At 34.3% G+C, this 19,795-nt stretch overlaps 3 protein-coding genes across 3 annotated transcripts; all 3 read left to right on the forward strand.

Annotated features, from left to right (window-relative positions):
* Positions 1-62: 62 nt before the first annotated feature.
* Positions 63-6,635, forward strand: LOC139852882 (G-type lectin S-receptor-like serine/threonine-protein kinase At4g27290). The gene is made up of 8 exons (XM_071842221.1): positions 63-196; positions 2,514-3,970; positions 4,091-4,243; positions 4,409-4,548; positions 4,688-4,898; positions 4,993-5,233; positions 5,897-6,047; positions 6,145-6,635. The coding sequence occupies exons 2-8, from the start codon at positions 2,671-2,673 to the stop codon at positions 6,448-6,450; spliced, it is 2,502 nt and encodes an 833-aa protein (XP_071698322.1). The 5' UTR covers positions 63-196; positions 2,514-2,670; the 3' UTR covers positions 6,451-6,635.
* A 3,006-nt stretch (positions 6,636-9,641) lies between these two features.
* On the forward strand, positions 9,642-13,843 carry LOC139853421 (G-type lectin S-receptor-like serine/threonine-protein kinase At4g27290). The gene is made up of 8 exons (XM_071842814.1): positions 9,642-11,256; positions 11,347-11,704; positions 11,775-11,921; positions 12,031-12,155; positions 12,437-12,647; positions 12,740-12,977; positions 13,059-13,209; positions 13,314-13,843. The coding sequence occupies exons 1-8, from the start codon at positions 10,441-10,443 to the stop codon at positions 13,602-13,604; spliced, it is 2,337 nt and encodes a 778-aa protein (XP_071698915.1). The 5' UTR covers positions 9,642-10,440; the 3' UTR covers positions 13,605-13,843.
* Positions 13,844-14,638: 795 nt separating this feature from the next.
* LOC139855846 (G-type lectin S-receptor-like serine/threonine-protein kinase At4g27290) lies at positions 14,639-18,127 on the forward strand. Its single transcript, XM_071845089.1, has 7 exons — positions 14,639-15,964; positions 16,103-16,249; positions 16,606-16,739; positions 16,839-17,049; positions 17,142-17,379; positions 17,461-17,611; positions 17,714-18,127. The coding sequence occupies exons 1-7, from the start codon at positions 14,701-14,703 to the stop codon at positions 18,002-18,004; spliced, it is 2,436 nt and encodes an 811-aa protein (XP_071701190.1). The 5' UTR covers positions 14,639-14,700; the 3' UTR covers positions 18,005-18,127.
* The last annotated feature ends 1,668 nt before the right edge of the window (positions 18,128-19,795 follow it).

Here is a 19,795-nt window from a genome sequence, read left to right on the forward strand (position 1 = left end):
AGTTGAAGTTATATTGATGAAGTTATAGTTGTTATGTGTTCAACAAAATGCAGGAGATAGGCTAAACATGTCATCTGATATTATACACGATGAGGGTTCACTGCAGTCTGCAGGCTTCTAAATAACCAGGGTTTTACACGCAAGTGGAGTTACTTGTAGCCGATTTTCATTTCAGGCACTTATCATGCAGTTTCAGGTAGCTATATAACTATTACCGAACTAGATGCTCGATTATATATCTACATACAAGTCGCACAGTTTATGTTACAGTAATTACATGTGTAATTTACTAAATCTTGATTATGGTACAGTTGATTAAAGTCATGCTCAAGAGCTTTCATCTAACAAAAACAAGACTTTTCCATCAAATGAGGACTTAATCTAAACATAAGAACACAAAACTCTATTTGATTAAGCGCGCCATCTTTATTAAAATCACCTTGTTTCAACTTACTCATTAAACCATCATCACTAAAATCTTGTAAACCCAAATTCGAAGAGTTCATTTTAAGGCTGTTTTGTTAATATATGATGCCATCAATTGTTGTTTTGTTGATAATTATGCACTGTTTGGAGGGTTGTTTATGTATATTGGGAAAATATGAGGTGGTTGCTCAACGACAACCAAGAAACAGCTGCAAATGTAAAGTCATAAGATGGCTTTATTTGACAGTGTAATTGCCTATGAGATACGGCGAAGGTGGTCATTTGTTGTTATATGTGTATGTATAATTTGTGACTTTTTTCCTGTGACTATTTTTCTTTTTTTGCATGTTACTAATGAATTAGATACTTTTACAAACTTTGTGTCCCATTCCAACGTCAGTATTGGAGCAAGTAACATTATGGTCCCTGTAAAATGTCCATACTTGCATCCTTTCCTTTGAAAAAAGTTCATTCTCCAAAATAAAATACATCACATGCCATCTTTTATTTATTGGATTTTTTTTAATTAATTTTCGTATATACAAAGGTAATTTAACACCCACCAGATATCATGAATATATAAACATTTCTCTATTTCAAGAATTTCAAACTTGAATGGGCCCACAATACTACTAGGTTAACGGCCCTTTAATATGTGGTATCATCGCATAGCTCCTTCTCGTTCTATGATCGTATCTATCATTTGTGTCTACCATCACCAAAATCTTATTTGTGTGGTTTTGAGGAATGGGAGTCTACCAAAATGAACCCACAACAAAGTCAAACATTCACCTGAAAATAACCCCCACCAAACGTTCACCTAAGAAGACAAAATGGTAGACTTTTGACATCAACTTTTCACTACATACCTGATAATATAACATTATTAAATAGAAATTGCTAAGACTTTTGACACAAACTTTTTTGACTAACTTGATTCCTTTCTTACGGATTGTTAGATTTGAACTTGTGGAAAAGTTTTGACTCTGCCACTGACTTCAACTGTGGATAGAATGTACAAATTAGACATGTAGCCCAAACATTAAGTTTTTTGTATTCATACAATATTAATTATGTAAATATGTATATACTGTCGTATAACATTATAAACTACTCATATATTTTGTGTTATATCAATAAAAAAATTATACCTAAATCACTCCATATTAGTTCCTCTACCCTGTACAATTTCACCATTGAGAGAACTTTTTTATCGCAATTTTTTGTTAGTTTTTGTTTTTTGGTTGCAGTTTGTCAAATTTGTTTTGATGTGACTCTAGTATTTCTTACAGTCCATAGTTACTTCTTGTAGCTTAGATATAGTCGGTTGCTTTGTCCCCGCGATGGTAGTCTAGTGGTTGGGGGACATGCAGCATACCGCGGTGGTTATGGGTTCAATCTCTGCCCCATGTCCTTTTAAGCATGAGTTACACGATTTTCCTCTCACATGTTGGCTGTAGGACCGGTCGGTATAGGGCCGCCAGATGGTCGGTTTAACCTTTTTTTTTTTAGTCGGTTGCTTTTGGGAATATGATGTATGTTTTTGTTGAGATTGGTAATGAACGTATGTTTATATTAAAAAAAAAAAAACTTAATTACATATTTATGAATATATTGAGCTAAAAGACAACATGAATAAGCAATTACAATCAAGTAAGACGCAATAAGTTATAGTTTATTTTAATTATTTTTATTAAAAGTGAAAATATTTACAGTTGAAGAAACATGTACTTATTCCACAAGATCTTAATTATAACCAGCTTGTAGGTTGTAGCCAGCAAATAAAAATTCACTTTACAAAGGAAAAGAAGGTCCACATACTTGAATGGATACCAACCATCAAACGTGAATTCATATGCATTAAAGAGAATGCAACCAGCTGATTGAGACATAAAAAATTAACAAATAAATAAATATTAAAATTTTAGAAGTTTGTTGACTCCTTAAACTTAAAAATCAACTCACGTTTTCGGTGTCTTTTCTTATTACATAAAATAAGATAAGATTTTAGATTTATCATTATAATCTTTAGCATTATTCATGTTGAAAAATATGACACACTTTATTAAAAAATTACTTATCTCCAGGTGAATGCAAAACCCGGCAACAATTGATTACCCACTTGATGAATCACTATTCACTAGCACCAAATTCAAATGGTAGGTGAAGAGTAACATGATCTCCATCATATGCTACTAGAGATCTATTGCAACAAGACAAATATTAACAAGATTTGAAGCAAACATGATTTCACCTTTGTTCTTTATTTTGTTTGCTTCATACCATGTTCAGAACATCTGCGCAGCCGAAATCGACATCATTTCAGATTCACAGTTCTTGACAGAAAACGACACGTTGGTTTCGCCAGGTGGAATTTTCGAGCTGGGATTTTTCACTCCGGGTAGCTCGGATAATCGATATATTGGAATTTGGTATAAGAAAATTTCTGTTAAAACAGTTGTTTGGGTCGCTAACAGAAACGACCCAATCACAGGTGCATCATCATCATCATCATCAAGTGTGTTAAAGATCATTCAAACAGGAGATCTAGTCCTAATGAACAACACTAGTACTAATAATAATCATGTAATATGGTCATCTAACACATCATCGTCAAGTAATGCAATTGCAAAGCTTGATGATATTGGAAATCTTGTTATTACCGATGGTGAACAGAACAAGATTATATGGCAGAGTTTTGATTATCCAACTGACACACTTTTATCCGGGATGAAATTCGGGCGAAATTTCTTGACCGGCAAGGAATGGAGTCTTTCGGCATGGAAAAGCGATCAAGATCCGGGCGTCGGTAATTTGACTTATAGTGTTGACACTCAAAGCTATCCTCAAGATTATTTAAAAGAAGGTGATGTCATCAAGTTTCGGGCAGGCCCATGGAACGGTTTACGGTTTAGTGGAGCTTCGGATTTTAGTAAAAATCCGATTTTTACTTATAATATGGTTATTGATGAAAAGGAGGTAGCTTTTGTATATACACTTGTGAACAGTTCGGTTGTATCGAAGTTCACTGTGAGTTCTTCGTCGGGGAAGGTTGAACGGTCGGTTTGGGTAGAAGAAGGGCAAAAATGGCAACTTATGGTTGCGTTACCACGCGAAATATGTGATGATTATAACATATGTGGTGCGTATGGGACATGTAGTTTGAACGCGCAAGTATGTTCGTGTTTAGACGAAGTAAAATTTGTACCGAGGAACGAAAAGGGTTGGGAGGCTGCGGATTGGTCTGGTGGTTGTATGAGACGAAAAGAGATGGATTGTGAAAATGGGTCTGATGGGTTTATTAAGTACTCGAATGTGAAGTTACCGGATACACACAATTCCTGGTTTGACCAGAGGTTGACTTTGAAAGAATGTGAAGAATTGTGTCATAAAAATTGTAGTTGTACGGCGTACGTTAATACAAATATCAGTGGAAGAGGCAGTGGCTGTTTGCTTTGGTTCGATGACCTTATGGATCTCAGAGTATACTCTGAAGGCAAGGGTGGTCAGGATTTATACATAAGAATGGCTGCCTCTGAATTAGGTAACTATATATTGTTTAAGTTTTACTCAACAATTTGATTGTCTAATAAAGCAAATTATAAGTACTAATTTTGTGGTTGTTATACATTAATGATGTTGTTGCTATGTTGATATCATGCAGTTGGTCAATCAGCTTCTAAAAACAGAGGAAGAAACATCAAATTCATCATACTAATAGCTTTCATAAGTATTCTTGTGATAGGGTTGAGCATTACATTGTTCTGTTACGCATGGAGAAAAAGGCGTTATCGTTATGCACAGGAAATGGAAAAATGTAAGAAATTATCAACAATTCTAACAGTAAAGTAATGGGAATCCAATATTAATGTCAAAAAAAAAAAAAAAAAAATGTATATCGAATAGATTAAATAGATATCTCACTTGTTTGAGCAGAACTTTTAAGTAGATTTAAAGTAATGATCTTTTTTCTATGTTGCAGTCGAATCAATGCAGGCCTGTGAAAGCCAGAAAGAAGGCATGGAGCTACCATTGTTTAACTTCTCTACAATAGCAAAAGTTACTGGTAACTTTTCACTGCAGAATAAACTTGGAGAGGGTGGATTTGGACCAGTTTATAAGGTAGAAGAAACTCACTGTAAATAAATATATGCATAACAACCAGAATTAGCCCATATAAGATTGTCACTTACAAAATGAAACGAATGAAACTCACCTTTGAAGGTTGTTTAGTATTCACATAGCTAATGGTAATTTTCAGGGTATGCTTGAAGATGGACAAGAAATAGCCGTTAAACGTCTCTCAAAAACTTCAAGTCAAGGAATTAATGAGTTTAAAAACGAAGTCATTTGCATCTCAAAACTCCAGCATCGGAATCTTGTTAGGCTACTCGGATGTAGCATCGATGGTGACGAAAAGTTGTTGATCTATGAATACATGCCAAATAAAAGCTTAGACTTTTTTATATTTGGTAAGCATCATATAACTTCATTAACAGATTTAGAGTTAAAACTACCCATTAGCTAGAATTATATATAAAACCTCAACCTGCAACTTTTTGGCAGATAAAACACGAAGCACACTTCTTGATTGGGAAAAGCGATTCAACATTATTAAAGGAATTGCACGAGGACTTCTTTATCTGCATCAAGATTCCCGATTAAGAATCATCCATAGAGATCTTAAAGCTAGCAATATTCTACTTGATCATGATCTAAACCCTAAAATATCAGACTTTGGAATAGCTAGAAGCTTTGGTACTGGAAATGAGACCGAAGCAAGTACAGAGAGAGTAGTCGGCACATAGTAAGCTACAACATCCAACTTTCACATTCATTCTACGTTCTTAATATGCCTAGCAAACGGGTGAAAATGGTTTTGAGTTGAAATGGGTCATGGGTAAAACAGGTAAAAAAATTTAAACGGTCCAAATGGGTCAGGTTGGGTCGCTTTGGGTAACGTTTCAAAACGGGTCACAGGTCAAATGGGTCCAAACGGGTCATATACTTTTACATAGCTTTTTTACATTGATTATATTATTTTAGTTATTATTATTTATTACTATATATAAGAAATATCAATATACATAATAAATGATACTGTATAACCATGAATGATTTCATTAATGTTTGGCGGATGAAACTTGTTATGCTTGAGCCATTTGACCCATTCACAAGACCCATTAGACCTTCCTTTTTAATTGAGCTTTGGGTATTGATACCCATTAGACCTAATCCTTTATATTTTGTATAGGATCCAATAGGTCGGAGGGAAAACTCATTGAACCTTCTTTTAAGGTTTTTTTTTTACATTGCTATGCCTATTTTTTCTCAAGACCCGATTGACCTGAAAGCTTGACCCAATTGATCCAAATTTGGGAGTATGGGTCTCAATTGTCACGTATAGTTCTTAATAATAAAATATTGTTATGTTACACATACGAATTTTTTTTTTTGTTGTTGCTTGCAGCGGTTACATGTCCCCGGAGTATGCACTAGACGGTGTTTTCTCAACAAAGTCAGACGTATTCAGTTTCGGTGTTTTGGTGTTGGAGATTGTTAGTGGGAAGAGAAACAGGGGATTCTTTCATCCTGAACACAGCAATAATCTGATCGGACATGTTAGTTGACCGACACAAGCTACTTTCCTGATATCTATTAAAAGTGTTTTAATCTAGGATATAAATATAATTAAGTATATCTACTTTTTTTAATCAGGCATGGAGAGTGCATGATGAAGGCAGGTCAATGGAACTGATTGATACAGCTTTAGGTGAAACGAGTAATCAATCAGAAGTCATAAGATCAATTGAAGTCGGGTTGTTATGTGCTCAACAAAATCCAGAAGACAGACCAAATATGTCGGATGTGGTTCAAATGTTGGGCAATGAAATTGCACTGCAGAAACCTAAACAACCGGCTTTTTTCTTAGAAAATAAATTATTCGTTGGTGATTTCTCTTCGAGTAGCTATCCAACAAGTACCACAAACGATCAAACTGTTACAGAGGTAGTTGCTCGATAGAATGTACACACACACACATATCATTACTTCGACTAGATTTTAGGATCATGTTCTTTATGTACTAGTACTATTGGCATGTGGTTGTTATGGTCAATACATCCTTGGTTTTACATAGAACTTTAAACTAGTCAAGATGAACCCTAGCTCATTGGCCTTAGTATAAGCTTTAACAAGACTTCACAATGACATCTTGTGTACTCATTATCGTGCGTGTTTAAGCTATTTAGAACCTTATTTTCTAGGACAACATGAGCGCTTCGTGACGATCTAAATTCCTTTAGCAGAGCATTAGTCATAAATATGGTTTTATCTTAAATCACAAACGCCATTGCCAAATAACATATTTATTCAAAGCAAATCAAACCTAGTTCATCAATCAAACATTAATTAGGTAATGTGGTACAATACAGTTCCATTTTAATCTAATTTAATAAAAATAATCACATATCATCTGAAACAAGAACAAAAGGTGTTTTGTATACTTAATTCAAATCTAATCGGAAATTCAAACATCGTGTTTAAATTAATCAACAACATCAAACTCTATACATTACATATATCGATTAAAACATATATTAACAAGCAAATTCAGAAAATACTTCTTCCAATTTACCGTAACTCTAAGATGCAGTGAATTGACGACGTAAGTGTTGCCGGAAAAATTATCGTTTGGCGTTTATACATTTTAATTACAGTGGTCAATACGGATAGCATCTTGGATCTATTAGTCTATCGTGGATTAACAACATGCGGCGCATTACTAATGGGTATGATTATAACTGATATTGTGCCTCGCTTCGTGAATCCAGTTTTAGTTGGCCTCATTTCTAACTTCAGGATGTCCTATGCATAGAGCATGTTGTACTTGCTTTTTTAAATATGAACGAAAATGAATTTTGTATAGGATAATTGGGTTTTTCTTCGAGTATTTATTATTGAAATTTACACGGTATGATTGAGTTATTCTGACCTCCACTATTATATTTTCATATATACTTACACAATGATGCCCATAATACGTGAAGATATTAATTACGGACTATAATTTGTAACTGTATTTTCAAGTTATTGCAAATGCTTACAAATGTATAACGAAATATTTTTGTTCTTCCATTTTATATTCACATTAAGTCAAAACCATATAATTGACCAATTTATACTTATTTGTGAATAAGCCACTGACTCACAGAGTCAGAGATCAGTACATTATACAGCAAGGGAAATATGCTTCAATAAACTTTTGTTAAGGGAGGTTGCATATGTACAACATTTACTGTATCTTTAGCGACACATCGTTTCTAATTACACGTTTGGTAGGTTGATTTCACAAACTTTCGAATTGATTTAGGCTGAAATTTATTTTTATACCAAGGATGAAGAAAATTTGAAGTTTTAATTAATATCACAGACTTAACGAGTTTTCACCATTCTGGTCCTATCTCATTCAAGTGGCGATTTCAAGATTATAACTCAATGGGGTCTCGAATTTTCTTCAGTACTAATTATCTGTACACTATTTTAGTGGTAATTTACTTTAAAAAACTACACTCTCAAAAAATATATGAAGTCCGAGTAATCAAATTTAGTGGTGTCTTATACAATTTAAAAGAAAAACTATAAATTTGAAAAATATATGGATCCCGTAGTTAAATTTAGTAGAGTCCTATACAATTTATAAAGTATTTTTTACTAAAATATTTCGAACTAGTGGTATCCCGTGACCCCACGGGTATGTGGTAGATTCGGCTCTATCACACTCATCCGAAAAAGTTCTAATGTTCTAAGGGGTTCCGTGTTTGAGACAAGTACAAAAACTGAAACTCAATCAATAAAATAATAACTTTTTTGAAATCTCAATGTAAATATATTGGTCCAAACGAAACTATAAATTAATAATTACTATTTTTTTAAATTCCAATATACATTGAACTTGACAAGTTCATTAATATGTAAATGTACATACATGAGAATTTTGAAGGTCAATGTTTATGTTTTATTCAAATAGGTAAAGTGATTGGACATGATAATTTTAAATGTTGATGCATTAATTTGAGATTTGGTTAGAAATATAAGCCAATTTTTTAAATTAATAATTTATTAATTTATCCATATAATATCTCGCTAAATTAATAAAATATCCCGGTCCCAACATTATTAATTTATAGAGGTTCTAATGTATATAAAAATACGCAGTTCAGTGGCGGAACTTGAACCCGATCACATATTGGGCGGATGCAAAAACTTATTAAATTTTTCATTGGCAGCAGTGGCAAACATTAATAAAAACTTTATTTTTTAGTAATTTTTTTTTTTTTTGCAATTTTTTTTTTAAATCCAGCTGGGGCGGGTGCCCCGCCCTGTCCTTATTATCTTCCGCCCCTAACGCAGTTGGTCCACTTTGTTTATCCCGGATTATACGGTTGGTCCATGTAATTTATCTCAGATTACGCATTGCTCTCATTATATTTTTTTGGGGTGTTGATTCGTACACCGGTAAAATTATTCATACATTGCCAAACGTGCATTAAAATATTGTACTGTACAAACTAGTAAAAAAGTTTTGATGGTGTATGGCTAATTATTAGCGGTGTACGAATCAACTCACATTTTTTTTTTTTTTTGAAGTGGTTATCGTAGTCTGCACAAGTTACGTAAATAATCCTAACACTAATGGTCGTGAAAAGATCCTGTTATCTCATAACATATGCGAAGCATATGAGGGGTATTTTCGTAATTTAACCTATTCTTTTGTCATTTCACTAAACCTTCTTCTCCTTCCCCAACAAATCAAATCAAGAAAACACATATCAAACCCATATTGAAATCAACAAAATCGAAATCATATAACTTTAATTTAACTAATACTGGTAAATTGAAGATGAAGGTGTCGTCGGAGAAAATAGGAGATAAAGGTCTCGTTGGAGCAAATCGGAGATTGAGGTCTCGTCCGAGCAAAAAGGGATGATGGCGTATGGCGGCAATTTAGAAGGCTCCCTTATATAAAACCCATTATAAGATCTAGATCTGGAGGTGAAGAAGATGATTTGCGACATTGGTGTGGCGGATTTGGCGTACAACGGTAATCTGGCCGAGATCCATTGCTTCGACTTCGTGGTAACATCCGGCGGGAATTTTCGTAACTAATTTTCCGGCAGTGAGGTGTCTCAGGCAGTGAACAGTATTCGGTACTAATCGTAACAAATTTTTTGATTTTTTTTTTTTTTTTTTTTTTTGGCTTTTGTGTTTTTCCTAATAAGCAATTTACATTAAGGTTTGAATAGAAACATAATAATTATAACCATATTGGTGATGGGATGAGCCTTACACAATAGTCATGAACACAATTTCTTATTACAACAGAAAATTCTAACAGGATGTCACTCTGAACCAAAACTAATCAGGAGCAACATAACAAAATGATGGTGCAACCTAGATCATTCTTATTCAGGTTACGTCACTGCCTAATCTTGGATTCGTATCCAGTCACTATTAAAAATCTTTTAAAAAACAACTCACACACTCACTATTATTATTTATTTCACCAATATGTATAATTATTCAAATTCAGAATTTCAAACCCAACTTCAGAATTTACAATTTCCAAATTCTGAAAGATTTGAACTTTCAACCTCAAGTTTAGTTAAATTGCCCTTTGGAAAGATAACTATAACAATGTTATTATCTATATCTATATCTAATATAATTATAATATAGTTAAAATTAGTTTATGGATGCCAATTTGGTAGGTGTACCTTGATGCCATTTGCAAACAAACAAACATGTTATTATTTAACTTTAAAGATGCAATTTGTTTAAAGAAAAAGAAAAAAAAGCACCAGTAGTAGTTTAATACTATAGTACTTAATATCTATTATCTATTTCATTTCCATCATTATTCCCACTCTAAACTCCTTTCCATCATCATTTATTCATTTTATTAGCTTGTAAAAACCAAACCCCGACAGTATCAAAGCCTAATTGACCTCATTAATGAAGGCACTAACTACCCTGTTAATTTGTATCATTGCATTCTTCATGTGCACCATGGCAGCAGACACCATATCCATGACCCAAACCATTACAGATGGTCAAACCATTGTTTCACCTCAACAATCCTTCGAGCTCGGGTTCTTTAGCCCGAGCAACACCACCCAAAACCGATACTTAGGCATATGGTACAAACGGCCAGCAACAGGACCCGTTATTTGGGTTGCCAATAGAGACACTCCTATTCCTAACAAATCGGGAGAGCTGACTCTAAACCCGGGAGGTTTATTAGTGCTCCGTGATTCAGCCACCAATCGAACCATATGGTCTTCCATTTTGTCAAGAAACACTGGAAACGTTGTGGCCCAGTTGCTAGATAATTCAAATTTTATTGTTTTTGATAGTCAAACCGGGCCCGAAAATTACATTTGGCAGAGTTTTGACGAGCCAACTGATACCCTGATGCCGGGTATGAAATTTGGAAGGAATTTAAAAAGAGGTTTAGTTACAAATTATACTTCTTGGAAAAGTGATGATGATCCTTCTCGGGGCGAATATATGATTTGTATGGATTTTAACGGGCTCCCACAAATATTTCAAAAAAAGGGAGATGATATTCAATATAGGTTAGGATCTTGGAATGGTCTTCAATATAGTGGCAGCACGAATAACCAGCCTAATCCGATTTTCAGAAACTGGTTTTATTCTAACGAAAACGAAATTGCGGCTGTATACGTGTTGCTTAACCCATCGGTTCTGACTAGGTTGACTGTAGGTCCAGATGGTAACATGGGTCAATGGTATTGGGTTAACCGAACCCAAGGATGATTTATGTATGCATCAATGACAACAGATAGTTGTGAACGATACGCGTTGTGTGGGGTCTACGGGAGTTGTGACATATCCCAGTCTCCAAATTGTGGGTGTTTAAGAGGGTTTACACCTAAACGGCCCGATCATTGGGATATAGCTGATTGGTCGAGCGGTTGTGAAAGGGAAATCGCGTTAGATTGTGGTGTTGGGGAAGGGTTTCGGATGTATTCGTTTATGAAGCTACCAGACACGCGAAAATCATGGTTTGATATAAATATGAGTATAGAGGAATGCAGGGTGAAATGTACAAAAGAGTGTAATTGTACAGCTTATGCGACTTTGGATATTAAAGTTGAGAGTGGTTGTTTGTTATGGTACGATGAGTTGATCGATATGAGAACACTTCCTGATAACGGGCAAGACATATACATACGGATGTCTGCTATTGAATTAGGTATGTGTTGAATATGTTTAGTCTATCTGAAGATGACACAATACTAATTGTGATTATGTTTTTTTCGCAGAGAAAGATAAAAATCGACAAGGAAGAAAAGGGAAAGTTAAGGCGGTTGTCATTATTCCCTTGAGTATAGGATTAATCATTTTATCAGGATTATTTATATTGATCTTCATGAAGATGATGAAGAAGAAGAAGCTAGGGAAGGCAAAAGGTAATTTGTTTTAAATATCACTATATTAGTAGTTTCATAAACTAACTTTGTTTCTTATAAATAATCATTATCCTGTTCGATTCAAACATAACATACTGCAAATTCTTAGGAATGCTTGATCAAGTGGTTGAGAACGAAGATCTAGACCTCCCGTTATTCAGTCTAACCACACTGAAAATTGCGACCAACAATTTCTCAGTAGATAACAAGCTTGGAGAAGGTGGATTTGGACCCGTTTACAAGATAATCTTTATTCTTCAAACATATACTATATGGTAAGCCTGGCATACGGATCGGGTTGGGTCGAGTCCCAAATGGGTTTGGGTCAAAACAGGTCATGGTTCGAACGGGTCTCAAATGGTTGACCAAATTGACCCAATCTTTGGTGTATGGGTCCTAACTGCCAGGTATATATTGAATTTATATCTGCTAGTAATATCAATCAACATAAGGGGTAAAACCGACCCTCTGACAGTTCTCCAGTAATAATATTAATATAACACTTAGTTTTGTAGGGATTTTTGGACGATGGACAAGAAATTGCAGTGAAACGGCTATCCTTAAATTTGAATCAAGGAGTTGAAGAGTTCAAAAATGAGATCATCTTCATTTCGAAGCTTCAACATCGAAATCTTGTCAAAATTCTAGGCTGTTGCATTGAAGGAGAAGAAAAGTTGTTAATTTACGAGTATATGCCTAACAACAGCCTTGATTTGTTTTTGTTCGGTATGTTAAACATAGAACACTAGCTACACAATCAATATTTTGGTGCACCCATCCAAGAAAACTAAATAAATGTAAATCAAACGTTTTCTCAGGAGAAACAAAAAACAAAATATTCGACTGGACACAAAGATTTCACATTATCAATGGAATAGCTCGAGGATTACTTTATCTTCATCAAGATTCTCAACTTCTCATCATCCACAGAGACCTTAAAGCTGCAAATGTTTTACTTGATCAACATATGAACCCAAGGATATCTGATTTTGGCCTTGCAAGAAGCTTCGGAGGAAATGAAAACGGAACAATCACGAATAGGGTGGTCGGAACATAGTAAGATACGTAGAATTTTATAAAATCAAGTAATTTTTGGGATTTATTCAATTCTTTTAATGTGTATTCAATCTGATACAGCGGATATATGTCACCAGAGTATGCATCGGATGGTATCTTTTCAGTAAAATCAGATGTATTTAGCTTTGGTGTTTTAGTGTTGGAGATTGTGAGCGGGAGGAAAAGCAGAGGATTTTATGACGAAACTACTTATCACAATCTTGTTGGACATGTAAGTAATAAAGTAGTTAAATAACTAACATTTAATTAGTACGTTAAATTAGTATGAGTAATTTCTAATGGTGATCAGAATGTTTGATAAACGATATGGTTCAGGCGTGGACTCTATACAAGAATGGGGAGACTGATAAACTAGTTGATCCATCTTTAAACGAATCAGGCTGCACATCTGAAATATTGTTGACTATTCATGTGGGTTTGCTATGTGTTCAACGTGACCCGAAATGCAGACCAAACATGTCTGAAGTAGTTACGATGTTGAGCGGCGAAAGTGATAAGTTACCAGATCCTGAACAACCTGGTTTTTACACTGAAGAAAACAGTAAGTTCAGGATGCAAACACAAAGCTCAAACAATGATACCACATTGTCTCAGTCAACCTATTAATTAGTTTGTAGAATACACACACTCATAACGATTAATTATCCCTTTAACTATTTTGTGTTCCTATATAGTTTTAAGCAATTAACTTTTAGAACAGCCTTAAAGAGAAAAAGGTTACCAGGCGAAAAATCAGATTTGTTGTTGTATATATAGGTTTATACGGAGTATTTGATTTTGTATATACTTAGTCCGTGGATATAGTCAGGTTGTGAGCTATTCATTTTGCCCAGGCATTTTTAGTTCACCAAGGTTTCTTACTTAGTTTTAATTGTTTTCTATTCTATGATTCCTAATATTTATTTATTTCTCAATAATATTGCCACTACCAAAAGCCTGACTTTCTAATCCATATTTTTTATATAAGATTTTTTATGGATACTATTTTTTTTAATTAACCAATAATATATTAATAGGTTAATACATCTTCTGAATAAGTTTTATAAGCTAAATATATGTCGCTATTATGTGGACCAGAGCAATATAATATCATAAGCCAATCTTGTTCTTTCTTATAGTCTTCAGTTTATAATTTTTTATTGTATCACAAAATAAAATCTACATAACATTTGCGCAACAACTGGTAATAAAGAAAGAAACTTATAGGGGAGAAACTTCAAATTTAATGCGGGTTAGAAAGGAAAACATCTTATTATTATCAGTGAGACAGTGACTCCTTTTATACATATGATAATAATAATAATAATGTGATATACGGAGTATATAATATAGATTTCATGAACATAACATAATATTTATGAAAGTTTTACTCTTAAACGTAACCCTTAGGGCTAAGTTTAGGCGTTTAGCAATCTCCTATGTTATATACTAGGTATTTAGGTATACCTGCTACCATTCGCAAACAACCAAACATCTAAGTATATTTCAACTCTAAAGATGTACGGAGTAATTTATTTAATAAAAAAAAAAAAAAAAAAAAAGAAGAAAGCACCATTAGTTAAGCTAATATAATCGCCCTTATCTCTTTCGTTTCCATATTAATTCAAACTTTAAACTCCTTTCCACATGCCGTCATCATTTTAACTGGTAAAACATAAACCCTCACAATATCAACGTTTAATTAATTAATTAACCTCATTAAATGAAGGCACTAACCACTCTGGTAATTTGTTTCATTGCACGGTTCACTTGCACCACGGCTGCTGACACCATATCAGTAACCCAAACCATTAGAGATGGTCAAACCATTGTTTCACCTCAACAAGTCTTCGAGCTCGGGTTCTTTAGCCCCAGCAACACTACCCAAAACCGATACTTAGGCATATGGTACAAAGAACCTGCAACAGGGCCCGTTATTTGGGTTGCCAATAGAGATACTCCCATTCCTAACAAGTCGGGCGAGGTGACTCTAAACCCGGGAGGTTTATTAGTGCTCCGTGATTCAGCCACCAATCGAACCATATGGTCTTCAAATTTGTCAAGAAACACTGGAAACATTGTGGCCCAGTTGCTAGATAATTCAAATTTTATTGTTTTTGATAGTCAAAGCGGGCCCGAAAATTACATATGGCAGAGTTTTGACGAGCCAACTGATACCCTGATGCCGGATATGAAATTTGGAAGGAATTTAAAAAGAGATTTAGTCACAAATTATACATCATGGAAAAGTGATGATGATCCTTCTCGGGGCGAATATATGATTTTTATGGATTTTAATGGGCTCCCACAAATATTTCAAAAAAAGGGAGATGATATTCAATATAGGTTAGGATCTTGGAATGGTCTTCAATATAGTGGCAGCACGAATAACCAGCCCAATCCGATTTACAAAAACTGGTTTTATATTAACGAAAATGAAATTGCGGCTGTATACGTGTTGCTTAATCCATCGGCTCTGACTAGGTTGACTGTAAGTCCAGATGGAAACATGGAACAATGGTATTGGGTCAACCAAAGCCGAGGATGGTTTGTGTATGCACCACTGATTAAAGATAGTTGTGAACGATACGCGTTGTGTGGGGTTTATGGGAGTTGTGATGTATCACAGTCTCCGAATTGTGGGTGTCTAAGAGGGTTTACACCTAAACGACCCGATCATTGGGATATGGCTGATTGGTCGAGCGGTTGTGAAAGGGAAATCGCGTTAGATTGTGGTGTTGGAGAAGGGTTTCGGAAGTATTCGTTTATGAAGCTACCAGACACTCGAGAATCATGGTTTGACAGAAATATGAGTGTAGAGGAATGCAGGGTGAAATGTACAAATGAGTGTAATTGTACAGCTTATGCGACTTTGGATATTAAATTAGATAGTGGTTGTTTGTTATGGTACGATGAGTTGATCGATATGAGAACACTTCCTGATAACGGGCCAGACATTTACATACGGATGTCCGCTATTGAATTAGGTAAGTGCTGCATGCATTTAGTGTAGATAAGAGTTATACATTCAATTTGATTTACGTCTATCTGATGACACAATCATGTAGTCAATTTGGGCCATGTCTAAGAAAATACTAACTGTGATATTATGTTTTTTTCCGTAGAGAAAGATAAAAATCGACAAGGAAGAAAAGGGAAAGTTGGGGCGGTTGTCATTATTCCCCTGAGTTTAGGATTAATCATTTTTTCAGGATTATTTGTATTGATCATCATGAAGATGAAAAAGAAGAAGAATGTAGGGAAGACACAAGGTATTTTTTTTTTTATTTTTTTTTATTTTTTATTTTTAATATCACTCTATTAGTAGTTTCATAAACAACTTTGTTTCATATAAAGTGGCCACCGGGACTCCTAGTGAAGCTATAGGTCTCGGGTTCAATCATTGACAATGTCCTCTTGAGCCTAGTTAGGGATTTATAGTGGAATGTGCTTTACTTGGATGAGGGTGACGCCTGAGTTCCCAATGTGCGAGGTCTACCATTGCATGTGCTCGTTTATAGGAGGGTTCCTTGTTATCCAAAAAAAATAAAAATAAAAAACTTTGTGTCATATATCTCGTATAACATTATCCTTTTCAATCCAAACATAACGTACTGTTATTTCTTAGGAATGCTTGATCAAGTAGTTGAGACTGAAGATATAGACCTCCCATTCTTCAGTCTATCCACTCTGAAAATTGCGACCAACAATTTCTCAGTTGATAACAAGCTTGGAGAAGGTGGATTTGGACCCGTTTACAAGGCAACGTTCATTCTTCAGACTTATATTTGGCAATTTGCTTTTGTTTTTATATATTAGAAGATATTAGATAGTTATATCAATAAAACACATATTTTTTAGGGATGTATGGACGATGGACAAGAAATTGCAGTGAAACGGCTATCCTTAAATTCGAATCAAGGAGTTGAAGAGTTCAAAAATGAGATCATCTTCATTTCGAAGCTTCAACATCGAAATCTTGTCAAAATTCTAGGTTGTTGCATTGAAGGAGAAGAAAAGTTGTTAATTTACGAGTATATGCCTAACAACAGCCTTGATTTGTTTTTGTTCGGTATGTTAAACATAGAACACTAGCTACACAATCAATATTTTGGTGCACCCATCCAAGAAAACTAAATAAATGTAAATCAAACGTTTTCTCAGGAGAAACAAAAAACAAAATATTCGACTGGACACAACGATTTTACATCATCAATGGAATAGCTCGAGGATTACTTTATCTTCATCAAGATTCTCAACTTCTCATCATCCACAGAGACCTTAAAGCTGCAAACGTGTTACTTGATCAATATATGAACCCAAGGATATCAGACTTTGGCCTTGCAAGAAGCTTCGGAGGAAATGAGAATGGAACAATCACGAATAGGGTGGTCGGAACATAGTAAGATACGTAGTATTTCATAAAATAAAGTAATTTTTGGGATTTATTCAATTCTTTTATAGTGTATTTGATCTGAAACAGCGGATATATGTCACCAGAGTATGCTTCAGATGGGATCTTTTCAGTAAAATCAGACGTATTTAGCTTTGGTGTTTTAGTGTTGGAGATTGTGAGCGGGAGGAAAAGCAGAGGATTTTATGACGAAACTACTTATCATAATCTTGTAGGACATGTAAGTAATAAAGTAGTTAAATAACTAATGTTTTTGTACTTTAAATTAGTATGAAGTAATTTCTAATGGTGATTAGAATGTTTGATAAACGATATGGTTCAGGCGTGGACTCTATACAAGAATGGGGAGACTGATAAACTAGTTGACCCATCTTTAAACGAGTCAGGCTGCACATCCGAAATGTTGCTGACAATTCATGTGGGTTTGCTATGTGTTCAACGTGACCCGAAATGCAGACCAAACATGTCTAAGGTAGTTACAATGTTGAGCGGCCAAAGTGATAAGTTACCTGATCCTGAACAACCTGGTTTTTATACTGAAGAAAACAGTAAGTTCAGGATGCAAACACAAAGTTCAAGCAATGCTACCACATTGTCACGGTCAACCTATTAATTAGTGTGTGTAATTATCCCTTCAACTATTTTATGTTCCTATTTAGTTTTAAGCAATCAACTTTTTAGAACAGTTTTAAAGAGAGAAAAAGGTTACCAGACGAAAAATCAGAATTGTTGTATATATAGGTTTATATTTGATTTTGTATATACTTATTCCGTTGATATATATAGTCTAAGCTTGTGAGCTACAGTATTAATTTTGCCCAGGCATTTTTAGTTCACCAAGGTTTTTTTCTTAGTTTTAATCGTTTTCTATGATTCCTAATATTTATTTCTAGTTAATATTGCCAATAAGATTTTTTAATCCACATTTTGTATATAAGATTTTCTATGGATACTATTTTTTAAATTAACCAATAATATATTAATAGGTTAAAAAATCTTCTAAGTTTTATAAGACCACTCCCTATGGTTAGTTACCCGTTCATTACCCGTAGTTACCCGTAATGAACCATAGGCACGGCTTAGTTACTCGCATTAGTTACCCGCACTCACCATAGATTTAATGGAAGAGTTTTTGTTAGTTATAGGAATTGTGGTTCTCAGTGGCTTTTTATTGTTGGACTTGATGCTTTATTGCTTGTCCGTTGTATATTAAGAGGAGTATTGTTTTAGCCATGATAGGGAGTGTTTAGTTATGAGTTAGTTATAGGATATTGGTGTTGATGTGGCGCTGATATGGAAGGTTAAGAGGATGAATAGTTTAGTTACGATAGGAAGTTAAATATATGTCGCTATTATGTGGACCAAAGCAATATAATATCATAAGCCAATCTTGTTCTTTCTTATAGTCTTCAGTTTATAATTTTTTATTGTATTACAAAATAAAATCTACAGAACATAGCGCAACAACTGGTAATAAAGAAACTTATAGGGGAGAAACTTCGAATTTAATGCGGGTTAGAAAGGAAAACATCCTATTATCAGTGACTCCTTTATACATGATGATAATAATAATGTGATGTACGGAGTATATAATATAGATTCATGAACATAACATAATATTTATGAAAGTTTTACCTTTAAACGTAACCCTTAGAGCTACGTTTAAGCGTTTAGCAACCTCCTATATTATATACAATGTATGTATATTTAGGTAGGTGTACCTGCTACCATTCTCAAACAAACAAACATCTAAGTATATTTTAACTCTAAAGATGTACGGAGTAATTTATATTTATTTAAAGAAAAGAAAAAGAAGGAAAGCACCATTAGTTAGCTAATATAATCGCACTTATCTCTTTCGTTTCCATGTTTAAACAAACTTTAAACTCCTTTCCACATACCATCATCATTTTAACTCGTAAAACATAAACCCTCACAATATCAACGGTTAATTAATTAATTAATTAATCTCATTAAATAAATTAATGAAGGCACTAACCACTCTGGTAATCTGTTTCATTGCATGGTTCACTAACCCAAACCATTGGAGATGGTCAAACCATTGTTTCACCTCAACAAGTCTTTGAGCTCGGGATTATTTTTTTTAAATAGTAATTTTTTTAATCAGACTTTCAAAAATGGAAACTGTATCAAAATCGTTTGGAAAATGGTAAAACCGAACTTCCAAAGTTGGTTTTGGTCAAACCCGAAGTTTGGAAGTTCGGTTTTGGTATTTTATGCATTTCCACAGTGACTTGGCAGACATGTGTACTAGGTTAGCCACCCGTGCCCTAAACCGAAGTTTGAAACTTCGGTTTTGCAGGCTTTTCAGCAAAACCGAAGTTTCAAACTTCGGTTTTGGTCTTGCCTTTTTTTTGTTCACTTTTAACCCGAATCTTGCTTT

This window comes from Rutidosis leptorrhynchoides, chromosome 6, assembly GCF_046630445.1.
Source record: "Rutidosis leptorrhynchoides isolate AG116_Rl617_1_P2 chromosome 6, CSIRO_AGI_Rlap_v1, whole genome shotgun sequence".
NCBI classification, from domain to species: Eukaryota; Viridiplantae; Streptophyta; class Magnoliopsida; order Asterales; family Asteraceae; genus Rutidosis; species Rutidosis leptorrhynchoides.

Bases quoted from the DNA above. Each gene is read 5' to 3' on its own strand.
- LOC139853421 (XM_071842814.1), top strand. From the start codon at position 10,441: ATGAAGGCACTAACTACCCTGTTAATTTGTATCATTGCATTCTTCATG. The intron at 11,705-11,774 runs GTATGTGTTGAA...TTTTTTTCGCAG, and splicing joins GATGTCTGCTATTGAATTAG to AGAAAGATAAAAATCGACAA. The intron at 12,648-12,739 runs GTATGTTAAACA...ACGTTTTCTCAG, and splicing joins CCTTGATTTGTTTTTGTTCG to GAGAAACAAAAAACAAAATA.
- LOC139855846 (XM_071845089.1), top strand. From the start codon at position 14,701: ATGAAGGCACTAACCACTCTGGTAATTTGTTTCATTGCACGGTTCACT. The intron at 16,740-16,838 runs GCAACGTTCATT...CATATTTTTTAG, and splicing joins GATTTGGACCCGTTTACAAG to GGATGTATGGACGATGGACA. The intron at 17,050-17,141 runs GTATGTTAAACA...ACGTTTTCTCAG, and splicing joins CCTTGATTTGTTTTTGTTCG to GAGAAACAAAAAACAAAATA.
- LOC139852882 (XM_071842221.1), top strand. From the start codon at position 2,671: ATGATTTCACCTTTGTTCTTTATTTTGTTTGCTTCATACCATGTTCAG. The intron at 4,549-4,687 runs GTAGAAGAAACT...GGTAATTTTCAG, and splicing joins GATTTGGACCAGTTTATAAG to GGTATGCTTGAAGATGGACA. The intron at 6,048-6,144 runs GTTAGTTGACCG...TTTTTTAATCAG, and splicing joins GCAATAATCTGATCGGACAT to GCATGGAGAGTGCATGATGA.